Source organism: Cynoglossus semilaevis, chromosome 14, assembly GCF_000523025.1.
Source record: "Cynoglossus semilaevis isolate Cse_v1.0 chromosome 14, Cse_v1.0, whole genome shotgun sequence".
NCBI lineage: Eukaryota > Metazoa > Chordata > Actinopteri > Pleuronectiformes > Cynoglossidae > Cynoglossus > Cynoglossus semilaevis.
In genome coordinates this window covers 15065002-15078952 of record NC_024320.1, presented here as the reverse complement: position 1 = coordinate 15078952, position 13951 = coordinate 15065002, and the positions used below count along the sequence as shown (strand labels likewise).

Below are 13951 nucleotides of genomic sequence, written 5' to 3'. Positions count from 1 at the left end.
ATATATATAATTATAAGACCAAGTGTGAGGTCTGTCTGTCTCCCTCCCCCTGCTTCTGTCTGCTTGTGCTGTGTGCAATCAGTGTCATCATACCTGTGTCCTGTGTCCTGTGGTTACCTGTTCATCAGTCTGATTGCTGTCACCTGGTGGCCTGGGCGTATATACACATCTGTCCCTCACTCAATCCTCAGTTGGCCATTGTTCTGTGTAGTTGTCCACACCATGTGGGCCTTGTTTACAGTTCTAGTTCTTGGTTGGTTTCAGGTCATTCTTTGTTCTTGCCTGGACCTGTATCCAGTGAGTCTCATTTATTTTTATTAAACTTTTGCACCTGATCCATGTTTAAATAATTCCCTGCCTGCTTCCCAACATTACAAAACGTAACACTAAGACATAAGAATAATGTTTTTTTCCCCACCTCATTTTGTTTTGTTGTCGTTTAACTGTGTTTGGTGTGTTATTAACCATTTTGTTTTGTTGTCGTTTAACTGTGGTTGTGCTGTGTGTTTGGTGTGTTATTAACCGACAGAAATGTAAAAATGTGAGCTTCATCAGCTCCAGCCCAGTGCGTTTTTTTTTTTTTAAATCTTGTTCTTTACACAGAAACGGCCAACACACGACTCACAACATGATCGTTAACATTTTATGAAACTGTACATTTTTATATTCCTACTGTCATTAAATGTGAAAACTAACCTCCTGCAAATGTCACAGCTGGGAAATTCCCCTATAAAATACATTTGTCTACATTTAAATGTTGTAAAAAAAAGTGTTAGATGACAGTGGAATATAAATATAGAGACTGAAGTCTTATTATAGACAGAGCTTTGTGTTGTTGCTCTGCAGATGAACTCATTAGCTACAGCTCATATCATATTTCCCCAGGTTGTATTTGTCCATGTGCCCGCGCTGATACTGTGGTGAACGTTTATTTTCGGAAATACTGGCACCAATTTTGGAAACTCCCATTGTGCTAATTAATAGGATCTCATCTTGTTTCTAATATAATATCAGAAAAGGCTGACAGAAAAATAAAATCTTTTTTTTAGATTTTGGTGATCAATAAAACGGTGGAGATGTATTTAATATGAGTTTAATTTTGGGTTTGACATTTAGCAACGGGAAAAACGGGATTCTATGATCTAGTTTATACAAGAGCCGAAGCAAATGGACAGGATGTTAGGAAGTACAAAGAGCCTTGTTCACCATCAACATTGCAAAGTGAAAGTGACTCTCAGAGGCTTTCTGATTTCACCCCACACCTATACCTAACCCATCTGTCCCTCTGACTGTGCAGCAGGTGACTTTGTATCCATTGCTAATTGTGTCCATTTCATGTACGACTGTGTGTGCAAAAATAGATGTATTAAAATAGGTAGTAGGAGACCTTGCTACCGCTCCTTCATCTGTCCCACGTCGTCTCTCTGCTACTGCCTCTCTCTAGTCATTTCCCTGCTCTTCAGGAACCTCTGAAAATGTCATTAGCAGAACATTAATGGAAGCCGGGCTTTAGTCTTGTATTCCATGTGTCCCAAGAGGACAAGAGGATACAGAACCAAGCAGTTACCTGGGTCAGGGACAGGACCTCAGCTGCCCTTTAGTCGGTGAGATGTTATACAGTATGTGAAGGTGCAACGAACCTGATGTTTTATGAATCAGAGAAAGTAAAAACTCTCAGCAGCAAAAAGGCTCATTAGTTTGTAAAGATACACGTTTAAAAAAAAAATCTGAGGAATAGCAGCACAGTCCAAATGTGTTTATGAATGTATTTATGAATGTAAACGGGGGCTGTCTTGTTAACACCGCATGGCTCGCATTCAACACACGCGGGGGCCAGACATGAGGAAACTGCCAACCTGAGGAGGATCTCCTCAGAGTTTCCAAAACGTCATGTTTTCTCCTGCTTCCCCTGGGGCGAGGAAACTCGCAGAACCCTGGCTGCTTAGAAGAGATATGTTTGTGGTTATTTTTTTTTTTTTTTTTAAGAATTCCATTAAAATGCTGCTGTTTTGTAGCTACCAGATCTACCAGAGTATTCCCTGGAAAATACGACACACACTCTGGGAAAATTGTTCCACCTGTGTGTAAAAATCACAGGTTTTTTATATCAGTGCTACAGTAAGAGGTGAGGCAGAGTTTACTGCAAAACCCAATCATGCTCCAAAAAATAGCAGAATTTGCTATAAAAACAGTAAAAAACCTACTTAACATAAATTTAATAATCAATAATGATTGTTATTAATAATAATAAGTTCAGTTTCCCAACTTTGTGGGAAACAAAATATTGAATTTTAAATGTATTTGCCTTGTGTGCCCCTTTGAGGGGCTGTACCCCCAGTTTGGGTATCACTGCTCAGTGTTATAAAGACAAATAAATAAATTGTGTGTATATTTATATGTATATGTATATATGTGGTTATATATGTGTGTATAAATATATATACATATATGTATATATATATATATATTTCTATGTATATATGTACATATATGTGTAAACATGGGCAGATTTGTGTGTCTATACTATCTATAACTCTATTGTAGCTTTTGTGTGGAGGACACCGTATCAAGTGCCTCCTGTCTTGTCTAATGATCTGTATTTCCATGTAGTCGTACAATTTGTCATGTTCAGACAGAAATGTAAAATAACTGGTCACCTGTTATTAAGAAGCTGATTCTCTCTCTCACCTTTTCTCCCCTCAGAGCATCTGTGATGTTCTGGATCATCACATCAGGTGTCCTCTCACGGCCCAGCTCTGAGGACTTCATGCTGGGATTCTTCATCCATTCAGCAGCATCTTGGTCCAAACTCAGTGCGCCCTGATCGCTCTAGCTCCTCCCTTAGCTTGACTATATAGTTTCGTAGTTCATGAGAACTTCCATCAGATTAGCTCCCAGGACTTTCTCTTGTTTTCCCAGCCCCACAGAAAGAGTCTGAGGATGATGACGATGGTCACAGGCAGCTCTGGGTCTGTGTGGATTATTTTTCTCCTTGGATTCCATGTGAGCCCCAGGATACATGACGACAGTTCCTGGTTAAAAAGTGTTTCCAGGGCAAGGTGTGCATCCCGCTGCCTGAGTCTGCACACTGTCACTGTGACACTCTCAGTGACGCTCCAGGTGGGTACAGTCTGAGGACACGTGTGTCATTGTCCTGATTTTTACAATGATGTTATTGGTATTATTGCTTATTTGTTAATTAGACCATGGTCTCATTGTGTAGCCATAACCTAAGTAGGTGTTGAGATCAATATCTATAGCCCTTACCACTAGAGGGTGGAAAAAACAGCATAGGATACTTTTAAGTTGTACAATGCAATTTAACTAACTGGCTCCTGGAAGCTGCGGTCATTCAGGAAAACACAGTGCTGATATCAGGTCAATGGCTGCTGAAGTGTGAACTGCAGCACTACAGAAATGGAACTGTCTATCAGCCACTGAGTGACAGGATGGGGTCAGTCCAGAGTTTCTCCTCTCATTAGTGCGTTGGTTCAAAACAAGAACATTTGCAGCCATGATTGTGGCAGCATCCCTGCTTTTATTCCTGCAGAACTCTGCTCGCTCAGCTCTGTCACAGCAGCCGCTCCACTGAAGTGTAGTTAAGTGATTTGCTGAAGTTCAGCTCACTTGGTTTTTCGAAGAAGTAAAAAAAGAAAGAAAGAAAGAAAGAGAAATAAAGAAAACGGAGACTTTCACTCCACGAATCCTCAGTCCCAGAGGAGACAGTTTACTCAGACCTCCTTCAATCACGCTCTCTTTATTTATTGACAGGACAAATGTCAGTGTCTGAAAGGCCACGTGCGCCCATCTGCCGTCATCAGTGACAACAACTGTGTGCGGCAGCAGAGTCGTTCTGTCGTTATGGCTTATTTAGTATCTTGTCAGCCGTAAATAATCATTACTGTGTTTTCTAATTCAGCTCAGAGAAAAATGACAATCTCAGTAATGGAGCCATCGAGCTGCACAGCAAAGAATTCACTTAATTTTTTTTTTTTTTTTAATTCTCCACAGAGTGATGTATCCTTGGGCTGGTGTCAAAACCATAAACTCTGTGCAAAGGTAGGTGAACAATGGTTTATGTCATAAAATGTCACATAAAGGCGGCAAACTACAATTAATGTCACTTTCAAAAAAAAAAAAATTGAGAATTTTTGCATTTTAAACATGGAACAATACAACCTGTGACTGAATTAACACATATTTTAGGAGGCATTTGTCTGGTCATTTTTTAATGGGCTCAAATTTTTTGTCCTAGTGTTCGTATGCAACAAGTCAGCCTTCTGAAAATGGTTGTTTAGGCTCACTTTTGCAAGTAACCAAGACACGTCTGCATGGAAAGTGATACTAATTAAAAATAAAGCCAGCAGGTGGCACTAGTCTAGTCAACTTGTGTCTTTACAGTTTTTAAAATGAGTTACAATATATATTATACTCAGTATATATTAACGATACAAAACAGCAGAATTAGCTTTGCAAATATGATTTACCTCCACAAGACAAATCACACACTGAACGAGCATTTTCACAATGGTGGCGGAAAGAGTTCAAGTCAGTTGTTCTCCTCTCGGAATATTACATCATAGTCAAAGTGTTCTTGTTGTTCGAGGTGTACAGCTACAGCAGGTGAAGGGTGCTCAGCACTGTAGTACCACTTCAGTCAGCGATCAATGCAATGTGGAATCACTCATCAATCAGAACTTGTTCTTCAGGGAGCGATAATCAGGAACTGATGATCAAATCAAACAAAGTTTAGCTAAATAGTTTCAAACAGTCATTTATCTGGATAAAGCTAAATGTTAGCATCTGTTCCACTGTGGTTTTTGCTGCCTTTCTGCGGGCTCTTTAGTCATGATGACTAATTTGTTTTTACATGAATGAACATGAATATAAAAACTGGAGGAAAAGACAGATAAAATCTGCCTTTTAATAAAAAAATAGATGTGAATGCTTTGCTTTAAGGCACTGCTGGATACCCCATCTCTCACTCTGCGCTGCCAGACATTCATTTTCCCACGCCCATCGACGCCTCACCTGTGAGTTTATAAATGTTTCATTTAGTCGATCAGGATAAAGACTGGTAAACGTTGGATGTAATGAATCACTCCAGCCCTGTGCATGTGTTCATGTCCAGAGGCCGATGTAAAGGTGTGTGTGTCTGTGTCTGTGTGTGTGTTTGTTTTTGCCCCTCACTGCCATACATCACTGCACATACAAACCAGCGACAGCGTACTTCATATACCGGCTCATGTGCGTGCACTGATGCCTGCTGCTGCTGCAGCGTGGTGGTTATTAGCTATTTCTCAGCGCCATCATTCATCACCAGTCTTGGACCTTTTACTCTCAGACATGCTATACATCATATGAAAAGGAGTTTTTCGGCAGATAAAGAAACGCTGAGGAAAAGATGAGCGGCAGTAATAAATGTGCTGCGTCTGGAAATCTTGTTTAGACATAGGAAGAAATGAAAAATAATCGTAAATGTGTAGCATCAATGATTCACCTTTATTCTGTGATTTGTGCACATTTTGATGCTTAAGGACAAAGACAAATCCCTCCCTCTGTTGGAGGGAGGCAGAACTGTATGGTGGGAAGTGTAGTTTTAGAAATATTCTTTCTTCAGTTATTGTTATTATCATCAACCAATCATAACTGTGTCTATATTAATTCAATTTTCTGCTCTTATTCTGCCCACTATGTTAAAGCCACTTATATCAAAACCTTAAAAAGGAAATATTTTTTGTGTTTTAAGTTAGCAATATTTAGTAATTTACCCACAAGGTGGGTGTTTTAAAAATATTAAATAGTGTCTTGTTGTAGAAGCTTAAGGTGTTGAGTCCACTCCAGACCATTCACCTCGTCATCATCAACATCAAGGACCCCTGGTGCCTCTCCAAGCATTTCTAGATCAGTTCTTTACAAGTACCAGAGTTGATTAGCAACACACTTCCACACAGCCCACTCACATTTAGCTGATGCCGTTCTCCTGATCTCCTAATCTGCTGAAACAGAACCCAAGATGTGATGTGGTTTGTATTTTCTTGACAAATATATTTTTTTCTGGACAGTACAGGAAGGGAAAGAAAAAGCATTTGCACCATCAGCACAGAAGTTGTTTACTCCTTTACCTCTGGCTGCACAATTGCTGCCAAAACACACACACACACACACACACACACACACACACACGCTTACAATCAGGTCCCTGAATGAATACCAGTCAAGTTGATGACCTGCAACCCAACCTCTAAACCAAATTCACTTTGTGGCTAGAGCAAAAGGAATGTAATGCAAAATAAATAAATAAATAAAAGAACTGAGGCTCTTTGTGTAATCTCTCAACCACATCACTAAGTCCGACACAGTTGGTCCTATTTGCAGTGTGGTGTAATGAAATGCTTGATTTACACTGAACAGTGAACCTGGGGTCCACTGAGAAAGGTGTGAAAGTGGGGACGTCAGTTTGGATTAGCCGTCTGCGGAGATGGCTGTGCTGGCACTGAGATATAGAAAATGCTTAGAGATGTTCTTTACTGCACTTCAGTAACAGCTGAGTTCATCTATTTAGTCCCTCTCGGTCTGGACTTTAGTATGATGGCCTGCAGACACGACGTTCCATTTTAGAACAGGGAATAATGTCTCTAACTATTTCCAGAATGTTCTGTATGTAAATGTTCAGGTCAGTTTACCTTTCACAGCTTTGTGCAGTAGATGAGCTAGAGTCCGAGAAGATACTCTTTGGCCCAGTGAGACTGTAATACAGTCAAATATGTCCTCTGGGTGGATGAGGTCATGTTTCATGTAATTAAAAAAAAAGTTTTTTGAATCGTTTGTGTTTTACTCACACGGAATTTGTTCAAAGCATTGGTCTAATCCAGGAAACACTAGTTCAGACTCAATAGTAAAATACATGTACTATCTATAATATATATGTTAAACTCTGGTGTGCCACATTAAATGGTGGAGTGTACCAAATCTGTCCCCTGGACCCTGGGTTTGGCATGGTGATTGAGAGTGTCCAACTAAAAACAGCCTGTGTATGTTTTTGTACTGTGAGAGGAAACCACAGTACACACGTACAGTATAATACACATTAAATAGTAAAAGTTGGTAGTAAAGGTTTAAGTTCCTTGTTGGAAGCACAAATTGAGATGACTCTGGTTCACTGCAGAGTCACACGATCTTCAATTTCTATGCCTTTAAGAAGAAGACGATGAAGAAGAACAACTCTAAACTCTTTGGGGGAGAATGAAATTACCAGCTGCTTGAAAAAAAACAACAATTCTGGATTGAATAAAAAGATCCAATAGGAATGCTCCAGGACAGTCTTAGTCATATTCATCCTGTCAGTCTGTTGGTTAGGGCTGAATCGTTCTGTTTTTTAATTAAATGATAACTTCAGCTCGCTATTAAAGGCAAAATTATTTAATACTTTCTGCTCAATTTATTTTTATTGTATTAATTATTGTAAAATATGGGCAGAGGCTGACAGAGTTAATAGACTCTTGTCATCTGGCTTTATGACTATTTCACAGCCATGTGGGGATTTGCCATGTGAAATACTGTATCACCAGAGTGAGACAGAGGGCAGATGGGGGAGTGGGGGTGGAGGTTATATCTCTGCTTTGTCAGTGAGCAGAGATGCAACACTGTAAAGAATAAAAAAAATACAAACTTTTTTCTAATCTTACATATTTTTGTTGTTTTAATTTTACCTCTATTTTTTATTTAATTTTTGACTAAAAATGATTAATTGTGTTGCTCATCAGTAACCCATCAAACTATATACTATTAATATGTATTTAAAATGAACAACATTTTGGTGATGACATCCGCCAACAGTCACCAGCAGGGGTTATTTCTTTATTGCTGCATCTCTTCCGAAGTTCAAATGTGTTTTTGTTTAGCAACTTAGGTGTAAAAAGTGTCGGCTGTTGCTGGTGGTTCCTGTGGAGCTGAGAGCTGAAAACAGTGCTTTTATCTGTGGACCTAATACATTATAAAGCCACTGACATATGAAAGATACTATAATGTTAAACTCTTTGCTCTTTAAAATCACTTTGCATGGAAAAACTTCATAGTAATGTAATTCTTTAGTAATTATTTCTGCATCCATTTTATGTGAAGGTAGTTTTTTTAGGACACGTTTTCCTTTTTTAAACATCTAATTTTCATCTAAGTTCTCCTCAGAGTTTCGGGGACACTTTTCAGACTGTCAAACAGCCGTGTCTTTGTGTCCTTGTGCCGTTTCTGTACATTGCTTCTCTCCCCACTGTTTCTCACAACAGCATGAAATTACAATCAGTGCCCTCGCCTGGATGCCCTCCGCTGCCTCTGCTTACGCTGTGGAGGGCGATGCTGTTAACCCAACTTGCTTTTAAAATATTTCTTTGTCTCCCCTGGTGTTTGAGAGTTTGCCTTCGGTCAACCAGCTGACAAACACATTTTAAAACTCTTTTCGTACACTTGGCCGAGTGTATGATTAAAACTGATCGTAGACCGATGTACAAGCCGGATATAACAATGATAGAATGAAAACATAATTACAGATAACAACAGTAATGATATTAACAATAAAATAATTAAAGTTCTTCTTAGACACTTTATTCCTGGCACTGAGATCCATTAGAAAAACTATTGATTTTATTCCACATCACAGAAGAATTGAAATGTGTTTATTTGTGACTTTATCACAGCCACAATTAATTACGATTAATCATGACCAATCGTGATTAATCATTACTAATCTAGCTAAGTCTGTATTCTTAAGTACGTCCCTCTACATTGCACAAGTGTTTATTGACTGTGTATAAGAGCAATGATAACTAAATGAAATTATTGGATATAAATTACAGTGTTATTCTATGTGTTAAAATGCATAAAATAATAGAATCAGATTCATCTAATTAATTAACGTGATTAATGTGTTAATTTCAACAGCCGTAAAATACAGATGAACATGGTTATTGGACATGGCTATATGAGATAGTTGATGCCTGCGGTCACTTTCTGATAGCTTGCAAAGTTTTTAATGAGGTCTAATAATTGTGGAAAATACTTTTTCAGGCTGTGACTGAAATAAAATGATGTCATCTGCATATAGGTTTATATTACACTCATTCTTTTCCTAGCTTGATGGAATCATTATTGGGTTATTTTTGATAATCACTCCAAGGGCTTAAAATGTACAGTAACTGTGCCATACACTTTGGTGCAGAACAAAACCCCACATTTCCAACACACTTTGGACAGTAATTAAAACCATCTAGCAGTAAATTATGTTTCTCTTAATCATCCTATAAAAATGGATTCAACCTTAAAATCCTGTGATTCGCTCACTTTTACAGTGCCTGGAGCCTTGTAACGATTCTTGGGAGATGAAGGAGGGTAATTGCAGAGATCTTTGTCAGGTACGGTGCAACTCCCACACACACCTCATGCTTTTCCTTTTTAATGTTTAACAAAAACAGCCTGCAGTCATTGTGTGGCATTGATTTAATAAAACATCCATTAACCATTCTCAGCTTATTTTCACAAAAACAGAGCTAGAAAGAAAAAAAATATCCACAGCAGCAGTGCGGCAAAAACCTCAGGATCTGAAATCCAAAATGTTTCCAATTCTATAAAGTTTCCTCTAACGACACGTCTAGGAGGCGTTTCCCAAAAAGCAGTGGGAGTGTGTGACCAGCTGCGAGTTCCTTCAGTCAGTGATGGTGACAAAACAGGGCAGCTGTCCAGCGCCGCAGAGAGCCAGTGGTTTTGCAGCTGCCTGCGTGGCGAGCTGTGACAACGATCAGGAATGCTCTGCCCTGAAGAGATGCTGCTTCAATGGATGTGGCCGCACCTGCCAGACTCCCCAGGACCTGTTCAAGGGTGAGGAGCTTGTACTAGTGCTGCCTCACAAAATTGTTCGCCGGTGCAAATCTCCACCAATTCATTTAAACTGCAGATCATTCCACATAAATCACTCCTTGCTCAACCCTGTCCTCTGAATTTATATTGATATCTCAGTAACAAATAGTTACTAACCATACATCTGAGCAGGTCTCACTACTGTCTCATAAATCATCCCTTTCAAATGTGCTGCTATTTTTCTTCAAACTACTCTGACACTTGTTTTTACCCAAGTCCAGGTGTATAAATGAAAACATGGACATTTGCTGCAATCTGCAATCACAAACAACCTCCATGATGGCTATATTATAGCACAGAGTTCTTCTCTTCTATGGAGCTGTACACCTCTAAATAGTTCAGTCTGAGACATGCTAATTCTGCTGCAGTACATATAACACAGTCTTCTTCAAAATGTTAGGCCAGAGAAAGAATTAATTTAAAGATTTAACAATTACAACAGTCATTCTACACCAAGTCTTGGGTAAGCTAAGCTAAGCTAACCTCTAGTTTTTCGTGGTTTTTGGAATCTTCTGCAGTACATTACTGCAATCCACTGGATCCATTTTCACGAGTCCATGTTTGACGACAGGCTAACAGGCTAAACCCTGTTCTCTCAGGTGTTCCACTGAAGACTAGAAGGAGGCTGGGCTTCGAAGAACTCTCCTCAGGGCACCTGTTGGTTCGCTGGTCTTCAAGATTTAACATCTCAGCTGAGCCGGTGGTCTACATCCTACAGAGGAGGTGGAACTTTGGCATCCAGCCCAGTGAAGACACTGCCACCTCCTGGCAGGAAATAGCAAAGGTTAAATAACATTTTTCTTTTATCCCTGAGCCTACTGTAATGTATTCTGGTGTTTTCTGGTTTCCCTAAATGAAAAAAAAACATCCCTTGTCATTATATGTTTCCTTTCCTAATTAGGATGTGTTTTATGTTCTCTCCCAGACCACACAACAGGACCTGAGGGTCTCTGACATCCGACCTGGTCGCTGGTACCAGGTCAGAGTTGCAGCAGTGAATGCCCAGGGAACCCGAGGTTTCACCACACCAAGCAGACACATCCAGTCCAACAGAGGTCAGACCATCTGGTCCAACTATGTTTGTTTGTCAGGTTGCGTTAAATTCTTTTTTTTTTTTTGTAACCAAAATTTGAAGGTGATAAACATCCTTTAAAATTCTCCTCCAGAACCCTCCTCCCCAGCTGCTCCCACTGAGCTCAGAGTAGCCAACATGAGCTTTGGCCCTGGCAGAACAGTATCAGCCAGGCTCCAGTGGAGCATGCCTGCCGACCTCCATGTCCCTGTCCATTACTACAAGGTCAGCTGGAGCTGGACGGCAGTAGGACGACCAGGTTCATTTTCCCTGACCAAGAGGAAGAGGACGGTGAGAGGGGTGAGGACAGACGGAACTGTCTTTCAGATTTGTTCTAGAACTTTCTACTTCAAACAATGTTCTCTAGTATATACAGTACAGTTCAAGGCAGGAGATGTTTATCCACTGCTGCCTACATCAGTAAAGTGTTAAATGAGGTGTAATGTTTATGCCTGGGTGTTAATAATTCCTCCATTACCAAACAAGGTGTCAGTAAGCAGGTTTGGTTTTCTCTTTGGGGGCTGTTTGCATGTGTGAAGAAAAAAAAACAAGTGTTAAAAATGCACTGAAGATACATTTGAGTGTTGACATGCAGGCGTTCTAAGTGGACCTTCTGTTGCGGTTACGCAGCCAAGGCTGCTAAAGGGCCTGAAAATTGGCTGCAGATTTACAGAATCAGTCAAGACATTTCACTGAGAGAAGAGTGGCAGGAAGGTATTTACACGTTGTTTGGTAACACTGTTGGATAAGAACAAGCATCTAACAAAAATGACCTGTGCTACACTTTAACTTGATGATTCTTAGTACAAGATCACACAGTAAAAAGTCTAAAGGCAGAAACCACTGCTAAATGTGCTGCAGGGAACTGATTCTTTTTTTACATACATACACATATATTACCCATTGAGGTGTATTGTCATGCAGCTTCTACAAAGACAGCTAAATAAAATCTCCTTTTTGTGTGTGTGTAGTGTCAGGTGGAGCTGCACAGCATACAGTCCAACAGGAGCTACACGGTGGAGGTGCGGGCCGTGTCCTACTGGGGACTGAACAAACTAAAAGGACGTGGAACTATTCTCCACTTTACCACGCAACCTAGTATGTATGCGCATAACTATACTTGAAATATGGTGGTATTTAACTTTTCTAGATGTACTCTAAAGCATGAGAAAATGATTTTTTCCTGTCCTTCAGTATTAGAGTGCCATCAAAACTCAAATTCTTTTTCTTGTTTTTTTTATATGTGTTTTGAAAGTTAATCCAATTCATGCTCATGGGGGTTGAGAATGTATTTACATATATTAAATATAGAATATTAAATATTATTTTTAAATTTCTTTACATAAAATATGCCTACTACTGCAGTAGTTTTCTGCAATTTTAGGTCTCAGTATTTGTATTATAACTCTGTTAAACAGGTTAAAACCAAAAAATAATATTAATTATCACATAAAATTCGAGTGATAAGTCTGTATTTTCCATTTTTTATGGTAATTTGTTTAGCACACCAACTGCTAGAATGGTATGTGGTTATTTAGTAAAATGTGTGATGTGGTAAAATAAATACAGACAGACCTAAATAATCTGACCCCTGGAGGATGAGCAAACAGTTGAGAAGAAAATACATTTTCCCAAGCAAGGCCACAGAGTGAAGCAGTCTGTGATGTTCATGAAGTCACACTGTGAACACAGCTGTAACCAACGGCTTCTGAACAGCAGGTTGTCAGAGCACAGGTGAAAGCAGTGGCTGCTGATTAGCAGAGACAACCACCGACTGGTGTAAATTACACTCAGTGGCCACTTAATTAGGTACACACATTTGAACACTTGAATGGAATTATCCAATCTGTTAATCACAAGGCAGCAGCTAACTGTAGACTTTGTTTTTGTTTTGTTTTTTGTTTGTTTTTTACAGTGTATGAACCTTTCTAGAAAACTATTTTGTTACTGCATTTTCCCATACGTTAGTTTTCAAACTAAGACATAATTTCTGTTGCTTCTGATTCACTGTCTGTACTTATTTCTCTGTTCTCTGTAAATGCTGTAAATACCATCTGTCTGTATTTATTATTCCTCTCCTTGTGTACTTTGGGTGTGAAGTCTGTAAACATGATATACTACATGCTCGTTACATGTGCGCTCAGCATTTTATATAAGAAGAAAAACCCACAGAGACCCAGTGATTTTTTATTATTATTCAAGAAAAGATAAATCCCATATCAATATATTTGCAGCCCACTCTACTTATAATACAATCTCTGTTTCTGCTTCCTAATCAGCTATTTATTCTTTTTTTTTTTCTTCAGTATGCGTTATTGACCTTTGCCCGCTGAGAGAGTGAATAATGATGGTGTAACTGAGGCTGATATTCCTGAGGGGCAGGGGGAGAAAAGCTATGAAAAAAAACAAAGCTGTGTGCTTTAATTCTTCCTCCATTTATTTTTGAGTAGCAAACAAAGGGTCTGAAACACACCCCCGGGGGTTTGAGTGTACAGTGTGTGAAATAAAAGGTAGCTTTTTAACACATACACAAACGTCTAAATGCTCAACAACAATGGAATCATTCCAACTGTACAGTTTTACTGCAGATCTGTTTTCAGGTTTTAAATATATGACACCAATGCAACTATGAACTTATTTGTCCTGCAATAAATTGTCAGGGGAGGGTCACAATATTGTAGCCCCCTAATGTAAAAGCATGATGTTGCATCATTATGGAACCCTGCCATTATGATAGAGTAGATCAGATTAGATTGGACTTTATTGATCCCACACCAGGGTTTATTTATATACTGTAGTGTATTTTCAGATTACAAAAATAGAACATACACAAACATAACGTGTACAATTTCAAAGCAGAATCTAAAAGGCTTAAATAGATAAATATAAAACATTAGCAATAATTATATTTTAATTTTCAAGATGTCTTAAATAGAAGGGTCTAGAGTTATATTTTCACAGATGAAAAAA

General features: G+C 39.0%; 1 protein-coding gene across 2 annotated transcripts; it reads left to right on the top strand.

The window, feature by feature from the left end:
* The first annotated feature begins 35 nt into the window (after positions 1–35).
* On the top strand, positions 36–13674 carry anos1a (anosmin 1a). Of its 2 annotated transcripts, XM_025062798.1 has the most exons (9): positions 36–297; positions 2704–3120; positions 4012–4059; positions 9345–9407; positions 9648–9870; positions 10509–10693; positions 10835–10964; positions 11076–11281; positions 11953–13674. In XM_025062798.1, exons 2-9 carry the CDS (start codon positions 2941–2943, stop codon positions 12103–12105), a joined length of 1188 nt encoding a protein of 395 aa, XP_024918566.1. In that variant the 5' UTR covers positions 36–297; positions 2704–2940; the 3' UTR covers positions 12106–13674. The 2 variants fall into 2 exon arrangements, with proteins under 2 accessions (XP_024918566.1, XP_024918567.1); XM_025062799.1 differs by lacking the exon at positions 36–297 and having other exon boundaries at positions 2520–3120.
* The last annotated feature ends 277 nt before the right edge of the window (positions 13675–13951 follow it).